General features: G+C 51.5%; 3 protein-coding genes across 3 annotated transcripts; all 3 read right to left on the bottom strand.

Annotated features, from left to right (window-relative positions):
• Positions 1 to 307: 307 nt before the first annotated feature.
• On the bottom strand, positions 308 to 4,672 carry LOC34621499 (116 kDa U5 small nuclear ribonucleoprotein component; the record flags this gene model as incomplete). The annotated part of the gene is made up of 4 exons (XM_026338549.1): positions 3,518 to 4,672; positions 2,306 to 2,797; positions 1,947 to 2,051; positions 308 to 466 (listed from the first exon to the last, which is right to left on the bottom strand). Coding segments are annotated over exons 1-4 (1,911 nt in total), but the record flags the coding sequence as incomplete, so codon positions are not given.
• A 2,099-nt stretch (positions 4,673 to 6,771) lies between these two features.
• On the bottom strand, positions 6,772 to 8,879 carry LOC34621500 (ornithine aminotransferase, mitochondrial). Its single transcript, XM_026338546.1, has 4 exons — positions 8,496 to 8,879; positions 8,156 to 8,321; positions 7,684 to 7,846; positions 6,772 to 7,519 (listed from the first exon to the last, which is right to left on the bottom strand). Exons 1-4 carry the CDS (start codon positions 8,877 to 8,879, stop codon positions 6,772 to 6,774), a joined length of 1,461 nt encoding a protein of 486 aa, XP_026194331.1.
• Positions 8,880 to 10,254: 1,375 nt separating this feature from the next.
• LOC34621501 lies at positions 10,255 to 11,814 on the bottom strand. Its single transcript, XM_022734710.1, has one exon. The coding sequence runs from the start codon at positions 11,812 to 11,814 to the stop codon at positions 10,255 to 10,257; it is 1,560 nt and encodes a 519-aa protein (XP_022592248.1).
• Positions 11,815 to 15,369: the final 3,555 nt, after the last annotated feature.

Genomic DNA, 15,369 nt, shown 5'->3' on the forward strand with positions numbered 1-15,369 from the left:
AGATACAGAGAAGGCGATCACTCATGAGAGACAAAGAAAAGACGAGCACTCACAACAGACACAGAGAAGGCATGCATTCATGAGAGACACAGAGAAGACGAGGACTCATGAGAAATACAGAGAAGGCATGCATTCATGAGATACAAAGAGAAGGTGATCACTCATGAGAGACACAGGGAAGGTGATCACTCATGAGAGACAAAGACAAGACGAACGCGCAGAGGCTGATGGCGCCCGTAGCCTACAGAGCGAGCGCGCGAGCGTGCAAGAGAGAGAGAAAAAAGAATACAGACAGCGAGAGGCCTACCCTGACGCGATGACCCTTGCAGACGGTGCCACTCATGACTCTTCCGAGGAGGTCGAAAGCGGAATAGTTGTTTGGTCGGTGGTAATTTTTTGTTGTGTAAATCATCAAGTAAGGACTTTTTCTGTCGACGGCCTTCATAGCCGACGCTACGGCTCCCTCCTAAAAGCAGCCACACGGCATCTCAGCGTCACGGAGCGGGGCATGTCATGCATCGCCAGGAAAAGGCACACCAGCAGCAGCAGCAAAGGGACACCTGGCTGCAAGGAAATCCGAATCCAGAGAAACAGGCGATCAGTTTACACACACAGACACACAGACACACACAGACAAAGACACCCACAGCAGGCGAAAGAAAGAAAGAGGCAGGCTCACTTGGTTGCCCGTGTAGACCTTTTGCACTTTGGTTACGGCGTTCGCCTTTGGATCTCGTATTTTCTCTACCACACAATCCACGAAAGAGCTGCACCAGCGCAACAGCGGCAACGCGCCCAACCGCCAGCAGCAACACCGCACTAAGAAAACGTCCCCAGGGCCTCACACAACAACCCCACGCATCCCACACGCCGATATATTTGTGTAAACGTATAATTGAGCGTACATGTAAGAATGAATCGCGATCTCAAAAGGGCACGGCAACGACCAACTAACAGCCCAATAATAGAAAAGGAAGAACCCTTTGTGTAAACTGGCGAGCAAAAGGATCGAGGTGTTCACTCCCTCCGTATATTTATGTATGGGTATGTAGGTGTATGTCTGTGTACGTGCATACATGTATGTGTGCATATATATATATATATATATATATATATATATATATATGTGTCGGCGAGTGTATGTAGGTGTATGCATGTTCTGATGCCATCTCCCATCCCAAGTTCTAGAGGGCTAAGTACTGCCTCCACACCCCGCCTCAACCCTGCAACGACTGCAAGCAGCCGGTGTGCCACAGGAGCCCAGCAATGAGCTGCTGCCTGTAGAGATTAAGGCAGCAGCAGCCGCAGAAATCATCTGACCTCGAATCGCCGAAGAAGACGGAGAGAACCCGCTTCAGCAACGTGCGACTGTCCAGCAGAAAGTCTTCAGAGCGGAGATGAATCCCCAGCTGCAGCCACCCCAAGCAGAGGGAGGAGTGGAGGCACAGAAGGACGACCTTCTACAGAAGAAGCAGGAGTAACACGCCATAGCAGCATCCGTATGAACGTGGGGTACGAGAGACATCCCGGAGAGTGCAGCGGCACAAAGAGGAAGCGCTGCCACCCAAGCAAGCGTCGGCTGTGCGCAGCCGACACTTGCTTGGGTGGCAGCGCTTCCTACAACAAGCGGGGAGCAGAAGACACAAGACTGAGGCTTATATAAACACAGGCCTATTGAGAGGAAGCTCCCCACGGGGGCACATGTGAGCAGCACACGACATGCACGGGAGCCACCCATAACCGCAGGTGACAGCTCGGCTAGGCAGAAGCACAGAGCAGAGGGCGTGAGCAGCTGCCGTGCAGTGGAAGGGAGGGCAGGAGGCGCAAAATGTATGTGTCCATAGGCAGCGACCGACACGGAGGAGAGCAAAGAAAGAAGCAATCCGCAAGAGCAGCAATATTGAGAGACGGCAGCGCACAAGACGTCGCAGATATCCCTCCCTCACTTCTGCAAGCGTTGGCTCCAGCGTAGGTCTCTCCTCCGCAACGCAGTGTGCGAGCAGCTTGTAAAGGGGTTCTAGAATGAATTCAACGAACATTCGGGGAGCATCCTGCACACCAAAGTCACACAAGGCCAAGAAGGCTGTCTGCAAGCTGACTGCGCCGCTCCGACAGCCCTTCAAAGGGGAATTCCGCCGCTCCTAGAAGGCCGCTACCGCTCGCGCATGCACTTTAACCTCCACCCAAGCGCCGCTTCCCCCTGCCTTCCTCCGCGATGAATAGAGTAAACCACGCCGCTCGCGCCTCTCCAACAGCAGGCGAAGCAGGCAAAAGCGGCAGCTGCTGCAGTCACACCAAGGCCTACCGGGAAGGGGGGAGCCGACACGACACGGTGTGTCTCTGGATCTCGGTAAAAGTCTCCCCACAAGGCGATCTCGAACAGCTCGAGTTGCGTGTAAACGTCGGCAGGCGTGTCATCCTTCGTATGATCGCCCTCGTTGGCGACTTCGTCGGTCTCCTTGTGCTTCTTCCTTCTGCTGATCCTGGCCTCTCCTTGCTGGCTCTGCTGCTGCAACTGCTGCTGCAACGCCTCTGCCTTCAGCAGCTTCTCCATGGAAACGCCGCCGAAGAGCGCCGCTGCTTTCGGGGTGACGTTCGCGTCGCTGCTGCTGCTGCCCTCCGCCTGCGTCGCTGTGGGGTTGAAGACGTACGAGTCAAAGTACAGCGCCGCAAAGGACTCTACCGAGAAGACGAAGGAAAATTGGCTCATTGCAAACACCAGATTCCTGTTGCGGGGAGACACGACCAAGGGGGGCAAACCGCGCATGCTGCATATTGTCTCGAGCGTCTCGTTGAGCTGCGCATACGCACATCGCACACACGCGCCCAAGACAACTTCTACAACGCGTGTCTCCGGATCTCAGGAAAAAAGAAATCACGCAACGCTCTTCTAAAATGCGGAAATGGCCTTCGCCTCCGATCGCGTTCCTGACTGCCGCCGTGAGGACTGGCGCGTGGCAGCCTCCTTTTTTGGCAGGCAGACACACATACATGCGAGAAGAAAACAGCACCACTAAAAGGCCTCTTCACTGACCCCGTGCCGCGCAACAACCGGCTACTCCTTTGCACGAATAATGAGGAGCTCTCTTGCATGCAGAACGGAAGCCGCGCGGCTTGGCGGTGCAGTCGCAGTTCACACGTGAGAAGAAAACAGCACCACTGGCGAGAGGCTCCACAAACAGTACACGCAGCACGAATGCGTAGAGGAGGAGACGCCGGCGCAAAATCCAATCCAGATAAAAATACGTAAAAGGGAGACAGACACCATGCGCATGCAGCCGCCTTGGGGCTAACGACGCCGGCTCCCAAGAGAAGAAACGAGCGCAGCGCGGCACGAAGAGTCACAGAAAAAAGGCCAAATGGAAGAACGCAACCTAGAGCAGCGGATGCAACTGTTGAGACAGCCGGAGGAGGAAACGTCGCCCAAGAAGGCGCGTGAACACCATGCACGGCGGCATGGATGGGAGGGGAAGTAGGTAGGCCGGAGGGAGGGGACTGCTGAGCTGTCTGTACACACCTCGTCGAGCATGCACTTGATCTTGTAGTACGCATCCTGTGGTCTGAGCCGGAGCTCCAGAACCAGCCTGTCCAGCTTATTGAACACAACCACAAGGCCAAGCCCTTCCTCTACAACCTGCGCCAGTTGTGGAGCTGCCGACGCCTGCAAGCCTTCCAAGGCGTCCACGAAGTAGATGGCGCCGTCACACAGTCGCATTGCAGCGCTCGCCTCATCCGAGAAGCAGACGTGTCCTGGCGTGTCGATGATGTTGAACAGGAAGCTACGCGAGCCCGTGAACGGAGTTGACGCCTCCTCCCCAGTGCCGTCTGCGCGAGAATGGCTGCTGCCGTCTGTGGCGCTGCTGCTTCTGGCGCCGTTGCTGCTCTCTTCTTCTTCGCCGTCTTTCCCATTGGCGTCGGCTGCTTCGGGCGCTTTGTTGCCGGCGAGAAGAAGAGGCGCAAGCGTGCGCGATCTGTGGTGGTGCGAAGTGCGAAGAACGAGAGAGATGGGTGTGGCCTTGATGGAAAGGCCGCGTTTCTGCTCGTCGGTCCGAGTGTCGGTGTATCTTCTGAAGTATGTCTTATGCCGCTTGTTTGCGTGAGGCGCCTCTACGTGCTGCGTCAGCAGCGAGAGGCCTGGGGGTAGGCGGTTTGGATGCGTCTCTTCAACCAGCATATCCACAAAGGTGGTTTTCCCGGAGTGCAGGTGCCCCAGGAGGCAAATGTTGCGCACGCACTGGGGCGAATGCATGAGGCCTGCAAGGTAGTCGAAGGAGAAGGTCGTCTCTGGAAGCTCGGACTCTAGAAGGTCGAAGTCTGAAAGCTTCGTGGTGGCTATGATCGGCTCAGTTATCGGCTGCAAGTCTTCCTCCTGCACGAGCGTCTCTGCCTCCGGATACACCTCCGACGCGGTAGGATAGTACTGCTTGAGCTCGTGAGGGACCGGCTTCTGCTGCTGCTGCTGCAGGTCCTCCTCGTCCATGCGCACTAGCCCTCGCCTCACGAGCTCCCCATCCGCCGCAGAAACGCCCCCCGCAGCAACAGCCGCAGCGGCTGCTGCCGCATCGGCTGCTGCGGCCGCTTCAATGGCCGCTTCCTCATCATCCGAATCGTCCGAAGCCTCCAGTTCGGGGCCAACATAATTCCCAAACTCGTCGTACTGGTCGAGATCCATGTTGCCTGGTTCCCGCTCCTGCCTTCCGTCGTGAGTTCTTCCCGTAAGAGTCCTCGCTATGGGGAAAACTACCTACGGTTGAACAGGGGCCCCAAGGCTCCCAGATTGCAAAAATAGCGAATGCAGAGTAATCCGTGGCCACACCAAAGCGCAGAGAAGACAGCGGCCGCGTTTGCAGCGGTGTTCGGCAGCGGCGGCATGCAGATCCTCGACGAACCCAATGCTTAGGAGCTTGAGCAATTCTTCGGGCTTCCTTGGAGACAAACGCAAACCCCAATACCAGAAAATAAACCCCAGGATCCATCCTGTTGGCACAACGCAATCCAGCTCCGCCCACGTGCTCCTACCTGTAGGGCATGCATTGAACGGGGCTGCCCCCCAGTAGCGAATCCCACACTCCGAGAAAAACGTCGAGAATTGCACCGGCGTTGTATTTGTGCTATGGCAATGTTTTGTGGCAATAAATGCCCTAAACGGAACTGGGTTTCTCGGGAATTCAGTCATTGAGTACCGTGGGCTGCAATCCCTGGCAGGTTGTGGCTGTCGGCTTACAGCGATAATGAACACGCACAACACTAATCCAAGCAAGTAGAAAGAAACAAAGAGGCGATTCAATTGGCATGTCCTTTCTGCAGCTCTTAGCTCTTGTTGGGAGCATCGATCAATCAGGGCAGCGCTCCCCTTCCCTGTGTGTGTAGCAAGCTATGGTACACTTGAGCATTTGGTGCTCGGCTTGGTATATTTAGCGATAAAATTATCAAGTATTAGCTTTTTGGTTTGGCTGCTCGTATACGCTACCTGTTGCCGAGTGCAATGAGCTCGAGGTTGGGAAAATTGACACTGTGTGTCTGCACACAATGGCTGTTAGCCATTGGCCGCGAACCCATAGAGTGCTTAGACGGCGGGGTAGTAGCGCGTACGCTAGCGTTCCCTCCCCATCCCACCATGCTTGAGCCTTGTGGGTCCAGGGTAGGCAGAGGGGGAGTTCTTTTGCAACATTGAACACCTCTAGTAATCGTCGTACTGTGTTTGAACGAAAATTGTCTCACTGCGGAGGACTTAATCGGAGCTTCACATGGCTCTCTTCACTTTTCTGGCTCCAAGATTTTATTTATTGTGAAATCCTAGGGGTGCAGTCACAATACAGCAACCGAGAGGCTGTTAGCGGCACTGCCACCTTTCCTTGGTTTGGGAGCAGTGAAAACTTTCTTGCTGCACTTCCAACCGCTTAAAAACGTAATACCAAATGTTTCTGCGCGTAGCCCGTCTGCAGAGGCATGCAACACCATCAAACAAGAATTCGGCTTGCGATAATCCTCAAACAAGGAGCAAATTGAGCAATTCTTCAATGGCGAATCAGGCCACCGGAGTCTGTTTGTTCACCCGCTTACTTGCGAGCCTAAAGCAAAGAAAAAAGTGCCTACCATTCCTTTGCAAGCAACTAAAATCCTGGAGTTTATGGCGGAGTGAAATGTGTTCGTTTAACGAAATACGATGTCTTGTGAAGCGTGAAAAAAACGCACTGTCCATAAATTCGCTGTCGTATCCTTGTACTGACAGGTGGATGCCTAGCTGAAGTAGGGAGAGTTTTGATTTAGATGGGATTATTCACACTCTAGGCAATACTACTGTCATTACATACTGACGTGTTAGTCGTATGTTCTAGGCTGCTTCGACGTAGCTACGAGCAAAATCCGAGCTGCCCTGCACGATATCAACTTCTTTCTGAGCAGGTCCAAAACAAAGCTTAATAGTAAAAACGTGAGTGGAAAGAAACCCGTAGTTGAATTCAAGTAACAGAATGCTGCATTCTTCTTGCAAACGGAATAATTAAGAAATCAGATAACAGCTGCGTATTCTACGCAAGTAGAGAGCACTCTCTACAACGGCCCCCAAAGAGGTGCCTGCATCGGGCGCCGAATGCTGTATAGCGTCCCGTTGTACACAAGTTCGTTCTGTGCGAGCGAGTTTATGAAAGTTATAGCGCTATGCACACTCGTATAGTTTGCGGACATAGTTCTCGTGTTCGCCTGTTTAGTCTTGCGTTTCTCTGTGCGTTTCATTCTCGCCTGCTCGCTCCCTGCTCTTTTCTTGCCGTTTCAAAAGGACTTCCTGAGGAATACGTTCGCGATGCCTTGAATCGCTTCTTCCATCTGTTCCCTAGTGATGCACAGGGGAGGGAGAAAGCGAACAACATTGCCATGTGTGGGCCTACAAAGAATTCCTTCATTTTTTAGTTCCATGCAAAGCTGAGTTGCCACGCCGCAACTACCCTTGACTTCCACAGCATTAAGAAGACCTCTCCCCCTGATGTCATGAATCCAGCTAAGCTTGTGTTCATCCTTCAGTTTCCTGAGTGCCCCTCTCAGTAGCTCTCCTTGTAACCGTGCGTTCTCTGCCAAGTTTTCGTCGACAATTACTGACAGAGCCTCGTACGCAACTGCACACGCCAAAGGGTTACCCCCGTAGGTAGAGCCATGAGTGCCTGGCGTAAACACATCCATCACGTGCCGATCCGTAACAACGGCGCTGCAAGGAAGCGTGCCCCCTGTGAAGCTCTTCCCCAACAGCACAATGTCGGGCCGAACCCCATCCCAATCACTGGCGAGCATTCGGCCTGTCCTCCCCAAACCTGTTTGTATCTCATCAATAATGAACAACACATTCTTCGCACGACAAAGCTCAGCCGCCTTGCGTAAATAACCGTCACGAGGAATTATTACACCACCTTCTCCCTGAATTGGTTCCACAAAGAATGCAGCCACTGCCTGGTCCTCCAGGGCATGTTCCAAAGCCGGCAAGTCGTCGTAAGCAATCAGCTCGAACCCAGGAGTGTAGGGACCAAAACTGTAGGCATGCGCATAAGAACTATCCTTAAGAACTGACATACAGTTTCCATTCTCCTGCCCAGCCCAATGGCTCGGCGCATGGAATTGTGTACGAGGTATACATGTACACCTGAGCATACGCAGAGCTTTGGGGTCCTTGAATTTTAAATCGGCATGACTGACTTCTTGTAATTCTCGAGCGTGGTTGAAGAACTGGCGGCAGTAATGGTGCGGCCCCAGTAGTTATTTCTGCAGAGAATGATTTTGGCCGTGTTTTCAGGAATACCTTTGACTTCGTAACCCCATTTCCTTGCCGCTTTCAGCGCAGTCTCCCCCGCCTCAGCACCTGCAAAAAGAATCAGGCGTAGCATTTCAACTTCAGCTGAGAACCGATGCAATGGTGGAACCGGTGGTGGGGAGTGTATCACGAAGCCACTCCTGCCATGGAAGTGGAGGCATGCTGTACACAAAGCGTGGTTAATGTGTATTATCGGCGAAGAGTATATCATGAGATGCCTTTAATGTTTGCTATTCTTCCTATGAGCGAAACTGTTCGTTCTTGAGCCTTCTCCGTTGGTAAGCAAGTGTTTGAGTTGGCCGCTAAGTCCATGTTGATACCAGGTATGTGCTCACATAAGAATACATATCCACTTACCGGTGTTCATCAGGATGGTCTTTTCATATCCTAGCAGATCATTCACGAATTTACAGAGGATTGGCATTACGTTATTGTGCAGAACACGGCAAGTGAGAGTGAGTAGCTTTGCTTGCTTTTCCAACGCTTCCACAATGCGGGGATGGCAGTGGCCCTGATTGAGGCTCTGCACGGTCACAGCAACCCGTTGACAATATAGAGTAAAGAACGCTATATTGCCTGTCACGATAAGAAGCCTGAGTCTCTTTTGTGTGCTATATGGCACCAATACACAAAAGTCCGATGCCTGCGTCTACCTTTGTTGCGTGCGGACTGAGGGACCATGTGTTTTGCGTCTCACTGAAATGCCAGAAACAAAGTCGTAATAGCGTTTTCCATCTGTGTCCCATACGAACACACCCTCTCCCCGTGATATAACTACTGGCGTTGGCACGTAATTAGGTGCGCAATTTGCCCTCTCTATACGGAAATAATCGTCCTGCGTTCTGAGCCCTAGAGCTTTGCGGTATTCATCAAATGTTTTGCTTCTGCTTGGGGTGCTGGATCCAGTAGAACTTGCCCCACTTAAGCAGCGGACGCAACTGAGTTGTTGGTACTGACAAGAAAAGGAACTCGAGCCAGCCAGCAAGTGGTTCCTCGAAAGTTTACGGACTTGGGCCTGTATGCTGCAGCCGCAGGGTGAAGGAATGCTTGGGTGAAGGCGACTGGCTAGAGAATTAATCATATTGCATCCCTGCATCTCAAGACAACTGATCAGGTACTGCCTGGCCTTGCTGAGTGCCGAAAAGCATGGAAGATCACAGTGGGCGCGATTTCGGCCCTCCAAGGCGCAATATTAGGTCTACAAAACACAGATACCAAGAAAGAACACATGATATAGTGGCAATGAAGCATATATACACAGAGAACGAACAAGCAGGCTGCGTGTGTCGCCTAAACGCAGACGACTAAGGCTTCCACACACGGCACAAAAGCAACAGAGGTAGCTGCGAGAAACCGCAATGAACACCTCTTAGGCTCTTAGCAATTTTCCTAGGACTAAACAGAATTGACAAAAGAAATATTTTGGTTTTTCAAGGTGGTTTGCGCAACATGTTTTCATCCGCCGTGGCACTTTTACAGCTTTCGTGCGTAAGCTCATTTGTCCCTAACCGCAGTAGCAATCGTTTCTCCTAGCACCACCAATGCAGATTTATTAATTTACATAGAGTTGATGTGGCTGAGCTCAAACCGCACCATCTACTGCATTGTGAGCAAAGCGTGCAGACCCTGTGGGACATTTCTGCGTCGTCCCACGCGCACGCTACACTCTTTCTTGGCTCTGAGCTCTCAGTGCATCTCTCCACTTTATGCATCATCATCAACAACTGTGCACTATAAGAAAATTGGAAGGCCTTAGTAACTGGCCACTCCCTCTTTAACGGGGGCATGGGAAGATAAGGGACTTCTCCTGGCTACAGTATGATTGACCAGCGGTTCTAGATCTTTTCCGAGCCGTATAGCTTTCACATCCCCACTGTGTGGCCATTATTCTGGGTAAAGCAACAGCCATGCTACAATGCACTGATCAAAACTCAAACCATGGTGGTTCACTGACTCTAGAGGTCGGTCGACTGGACCTCTCGGGCTGGGAAACGGTGCAGAATAGGGTTGGGCCGAAGTTCGTATGTGCTCAAACAGATACTTGGCCATGAACTGACCATATTTAAGCTCATAAATCCGAGTACACGCTGCTTGTATATAGATATGTCCTTATCCCCACCTAACTTCCCACGCAAGCTGGAAAGTTGAAGGCCTGTACCACGCAGTAAGATCGAGAAGAAACTCCTTAAAGCGTCACCAATTAAAACGTCTACAGCCTCCTAAAGAGCTTTTTACCTATGGAGCACAGAGATTTGCAGACCGCCATAACCTCTTGCGAAAGTGTGTGCCTTAGCGGCATCACTTTGACGGACTCGCACGAGCATCTCTCTCGGTTAGTACTCCTCCCCTACCCGGACCTGTGGTAACCAAGGGGCCTTATACACTGCATCTCTTAAGTCCGAAATACTTTATGGTATCGAAAAACTCTACTCCGCCGAGTATAAGAAGCAGTGCATTTAAGTGCTTTCGAATTGTTGTTTCTTTCTCTCCAAAGCGCCAAAAGCCGCTGCCTCCAGCTGCTGCAGGGACATGCTAGCTGCCACCTTCGACCCGCCTAGCCACTCCCACCCTTTTTCTATATCAGCCTCAGCCTGCTGCTTTGCTGCATCAGCGCGACCCCTGTCACTACAGGCCCTTACGTACTCCAAAATGCGCCCCGCTGCGCCGCTGGTGGGGGATGTGCCCTGAGCTCCACCCAAGCCAAACGCCGCGGCAACTGCTTTTACCTGCGCTGTACTTAACTCCCCAACACCATTGCACTTGCTACGTGCGGCGGATCTGGAGCTGAGAGTGTCAGCCTGTGTGGCTTGTACACCAGAAAAGGGCACCTTTGGAAAAGAATGAGCTGCATCCTCCTCTTGGGCGGCTGCCAACGCCGCAGCAAAGGCCGCTGCCGCCTTCTCAGTCTCTTCTGCAATATTAAGGGCCTCTTCATCCTCTTCATTAGTGGTAGCTGCTCCTCCACCAGAGCTGTCCTCCTTTTGTTGCTGGTGTAGTTCAACAACGCCCGCGATGTTTCGCACTCTCTGTAACAGCGCCTCTAGGCCTTTGACCTTGTTGGCAAGCTTAGCACTGAGACCATGTGCCTTGCTTCCACCGGTGTTTGATTGGCATTGTCGCTGAAGGAGCAGTGCTGACTCAATAGCACGCTCCCTGGAGGTGAAGGATATGCAAGCCTGGCCCTTTGATTTGGAGAATAGACACAAATCGATGGCCCCGTGCGCTACTAGCAGAGAACACAGCAATTCTGGTGTAGGGACCTCTGGTGGTACGGCTTTGCTGCGACTAATTCGCCCTCCTTGTACTGCCTCTTCCGCATTATCCGCCTCAGCCTTAGCAGCAGGGAGCCACGACAACAAAACGGACCTGTAGAGAATAGCTGCCAAGTCATCTTCGGCCTCTGCTGCCTCTTGTGAATGCAATGGAGCTTGTGGTTGCCAGTGCTGCTGCTGGTAAACCGAATTCTGCCTAAAGCACTCGCGCCTCATGGCATCCCTCTCTTGCTTTTTGCGCCTCAACAGGTTCTCATTCTGCTCTCTTATCTCCTTCAGCAGCTCCGCTTCTGAATCAACTTTGGGCCCCTTGCGTGCCTCTGCCTCTCGCCTCTCGAGCTCTGCTTTTAGTCGTTGGCGCTCCTTGTCTTTTGCGGTCCACCTGAGTTTCTGCTGTTCGCGTTCCTGCCGCAGGCTGAGAAGCGCCTGCAAGTGCTTGTGATAAGCCTCCCTTTGGCTTGCGTCCGATAAGAAAGCAAAAGCGAGGTTCACCTTCACAAACTCTGCGCCCGCTTCTGCCTCTCGCCCCTTGTTTTTGTCAGGATGTGCCCGTAGAGCGGCTTTTCGGTAAGCGGTTCCGATGGCTTTGATGGCCAGGCCCTCTCTGGCCCTGATGGCGGCTTCATCAAAAGCGCATTCTTGCACGCTGACTGGTCTCCCATGCTCCGGGAGGCACAGGCCAAGCAAAGTGTATGGACACAGCCCCTGGAGGCCTTCGGGCAGAGCGCACCGCCCTGTTGTCATTGCGTTACATCCAGTGCTGATGTACTTTTACCAGTCGAAACACTTTTAATAGGTCTGAGAGCTTAAGCAATCCAGGAAGAGCCTAGCCGGAAGGTCCGTAGTTGCCCTAGAGGGAAGGATGGCCCTCCAGGCACCAGGTAACTAGGGGCATGTCCGAATCACTAATGCGATTAAAAAGCAAGAAAGAATAGATAATAATCATCTTGCTGCATTTGGCTTGGTTTGAAGCGCATAGCGCCATATGCTGCAATGATATTATCTTTCCATTCCTAGTGGGGCTGCGGCTTCGGGGACTCACAGTTGAGTGGAGGGCCCCCTAACAAATCTGGAAAACATAATACGTATCGTCCGATGTTTGAAAACCAGACCATAATCACCATCATCAACACTGTCCTACTATTGACTGGGTTTTAGTTGGAGAAATGGGGACAGTGGGGCGGGCGGTGTAGGTCACTCCCGAGAATGCTCTGTACACGCAAACAGGAGAACCCTCTTTGGCATCAATATTAAGCTAGTTGCGTCGACCATCTGCGTGTGCGCTCTAAGTGTGCTATACGGCTAGCACAGCTCCTCCACACTCTTTCCAAATATTGCAGGATCCCTGTGGTACATCAACAAGTTCGTCCCATCCCATTACGCGGCCTAAAATAAGCAGTGCAGTACAACTTGAGGTGCAAACTGAGTTGAACAGGTACCCTTATTTAGATTTATGCATTCATTCGGGTCATCGTTGAACAATGTATACGCATTTCAGAATGGTGCATGAATATCCATAGCCGTGGAGGCCTAAGCTAGGCGTAAATACTTTCTACTACATTGGATTCAGAACAAGAACCAGTATAACTAACTTATCGGTTCGTCTGTTCGTAAGTCTTATTCTTTGCAAAGGACTGACAGCTCGATACAAGAGGCGCTCTACTGTGTTCGCGTGGGCGACATGCTACGTGCTACTATCTGTGAGTGCTCGGAATGCTTAGATGCACCGAAGCCCACCCTAACTGTGCCACTGCCCTCAGGTTGAGAATTTAGAGGCGTGCTGGCAGGAGATAGGGGGAGGACTTCCGAAAAATACATAGTAATTTCCTGTTGACTCTGCATTGAGCCTGAAGTAGAGTGGGTCTTTACAAAATCTTTTTATAGCATTTTAGAGCTGGCAGCACTGCATGGGTCGACACACTTGCTCTCCGCTCATCCAGTGGCTGTGGATGTAGTGCACTGCCAAGTTCGTCTGCAAGAAGGATCTGGCTTCGCTCAAACCATTTGTTGACTCAATTATTTGTTTTTCTTTGGCAAAAATTTTGGCGCACACCGTCTCAAAGTACACATTGGCACAACACCTATTCAAGAGGCGGAATGCGGCTTGCAAGCTGGTGTGAACGCAGTATCGTCACAGCGGCTAGAGAGTAAGTTCAATTCACTCTCAAGAGAGGCATCGAGGAGTTTATACCAACCAGATAAGTATAGTACTCGTAAGGATATGAATATATCCAAAGAGCGTTCCTGCCAGCTGGGGACGTACCTCGTGTTGCATGCTGCTGATGAAGAAAACTCAATTCTGTTAAGGCATGCTTCTTGGAGTAAGTAGCACTTGAGTTGTGGCTCTTCTCATGCAAAGGGAGCCGTGTGCCTGCATGAAGTCCTACACTTCAAGTCTTCGTACAATCCCTGACTCACCCATTTATGCTGGGATTAGTCCACCTGCAAGCATTGGAAGAACTGAAAAAATGTACACCAGGAGACTCAGTCGATCGGTATTCTAATATGTATGGGACTTTGGCTTGCCAAAGCCACTACGACGATTAACAGAGACTTTATCACTGGTTAAACTCGGTGCTACACAAAGTGTCAGGTCATGTGGTTGCAGTATAGGCAGCGACTGAGCGACGACCAAGCAGCCGACGGGTGCTGCTTCTACACCGGATGGACTACCTGAAGATGAGAGCAAAGGAGCGTAATCATTGCGTGCTTGGCTGAAAGAGGCAGCCAAGCCGGGCTTTAAAAATCATGGATTTTGGGGCTGTGCTAACAAGCCCTAGCCTACAGACTTTCGAGGATGACGATAGAATGCCGGAGGGAATCTGCACATTTAAGCAGCCTCATTGCCACAGCAAGGCATCTGTTTGCATCCTGAAAATTTGGATCACATAATGCGGAAGCGAAAGCGAATGCACAAATTTTAGGAACTTGAACAACAGGAGTGGGTCCAGCGGAAGCACGCTGCTTGGCAAACAGACAAGGTGCATCAGGGAACGGGAATCTCCCGTGCATGCTTCGGCACAGAAGAGGAGCAACAGAGGGTAGTGCTTCAATTCTCAACTCACAATCGTTCAGTTCTGCGCTGATACATTTTCACGTCAATGCTAAAGTGCTACTAGCGGTACCGTACTTGACAGTGGGTGTGACATGAATCTGCTAGGCAAAGCCACGGTGCACAGGTGCAGTCTGCCTGGTCACTCGCTAGCGCAGTCTTTACTACTAAGATTTGCTGATGAGCGGCAGAATGCAAGGCTTTGCAGGGCTACAGCAGTTAAATTCCACTTTAAATTGGAATCGGTTAGTATCAGCATGGTTCGCAACACCTCTATTGCATCCGTGCATCAACACGTAATCCTGGATTTGCTATGGATGGCCCATTGAGACTAAAGATCCGGTCAGAGATGTGCTCTGTAGAAGTTTATGTTTAAAAAACCGCTAGGAGGAATAGAATTCTGCTATTCTCAATGACGAGTACCTCATTCGTGAGGAGTCGCAACAAGCTGGTCACTTAGTGAGGTGAGGCAGAGCCTTCATATGAGCAGCCGAGTAGAGCAACAACAGAAAATGGATCTGGGCATGCACCCATTGTTGGTGGCTCAGCAACTCGTTCCTAATTAGTAAATGCAATCGCACACTTTGGCCGAGAAACAGCAAAATTAGGCAAATACCAAGCCAAATTTTGCGCATGCCTTTAATAAAGACGAGCTGCCAGCAGGCTGGCCACTTGCTCGTCTTCTAGCGAACCGTGCTGAACTAATCCTTGGGTACCACCTAAGCTATGCTTTGCGGTGTGCAACGCCCTCACATCATGAAGGAATGACTGAGAGGCAGTGAATGACCTGCTGGAAAGGCAAGCAGTAGGATTCGGCAATCACACGTGGGCACAACCTGGTGTTGGTGCCGAAAAGGAGGGAAGGTGGTTCCTATGCGTTGCCCTCCAGCTCCTAAACAAGAACCCTTTGGAGCGGGGGTTGCCTTTGCCTCGAATCGGCGAAATTATTTCACACACCACGCGTAGCAACAGAGTGATCAGCATTTGACTCCACAGGCCTTTTCTTACAAATTTTCATTCACTCAGAAGACACGCATGAAACGTCCGTCCACGCTTGCACTTGCAAACTCGAGTAGACTTGTATGCCATTTAGAAATGCCAGTGCCCCGACCGAATCGCAACGTCTATTTAAGGGGAAATTTCATGAGCCTTTCAGGGAGGGGAGGATGGATGTCACATGGACGACGGCATTGTATTCTGCTGAAACGCTGAAGAGTGCCTGAACAACGTACTGGGTGCGCTTTGTG

This window comes from Cyclospora cayetanensis, unplaced genomic scaffold, assembly GCF_002999335.1.
Source record: "Cyclospora cayetanensis isolate NF1_C8 unplaced genomic scaffold, CcayRef3 CcayRef3_contig_274, whole genome shotgun sequence".
NCBI lineage: Eukaryota > Apicomplexa > Conoidasida > Eucoccidiorida > Eimeriidae > Cyclospora > Cyclospora cayetanensis.

Bases quoted from the DNA above. Each gene is read 5' to 3' on its own strand.
- LOC34621501 (XM_022734710.1), bottom strand. From the start codon at position 11,814: ATGACAACAGGGCGGTGCGCTCTGCCCGAAGGCCTCCAGGGGCTGTGT.
- LOC34621500 (XM_026338546.1), bottom strand. From the start codon at position 8,879: ATGATTAATTCTCTAGCCAGTCGCCTTCACCCAAGCATTCCTTCACCC. The intron at 8,322-8,495 runs GTGAGACGCAAA...GTGACCGTGCAG, and splicing joins ACTTTGTTTCTGGCATTTCA to AGCCTCAATCAGGGCCACTG. The intron at 7,520-7,683 runs GTCAGTCATGCC...GCATGCCTACAG, and splicing joins ACGCTCGAGAATTACAAGAA to TTTTGGTCCCTACACTCCTG.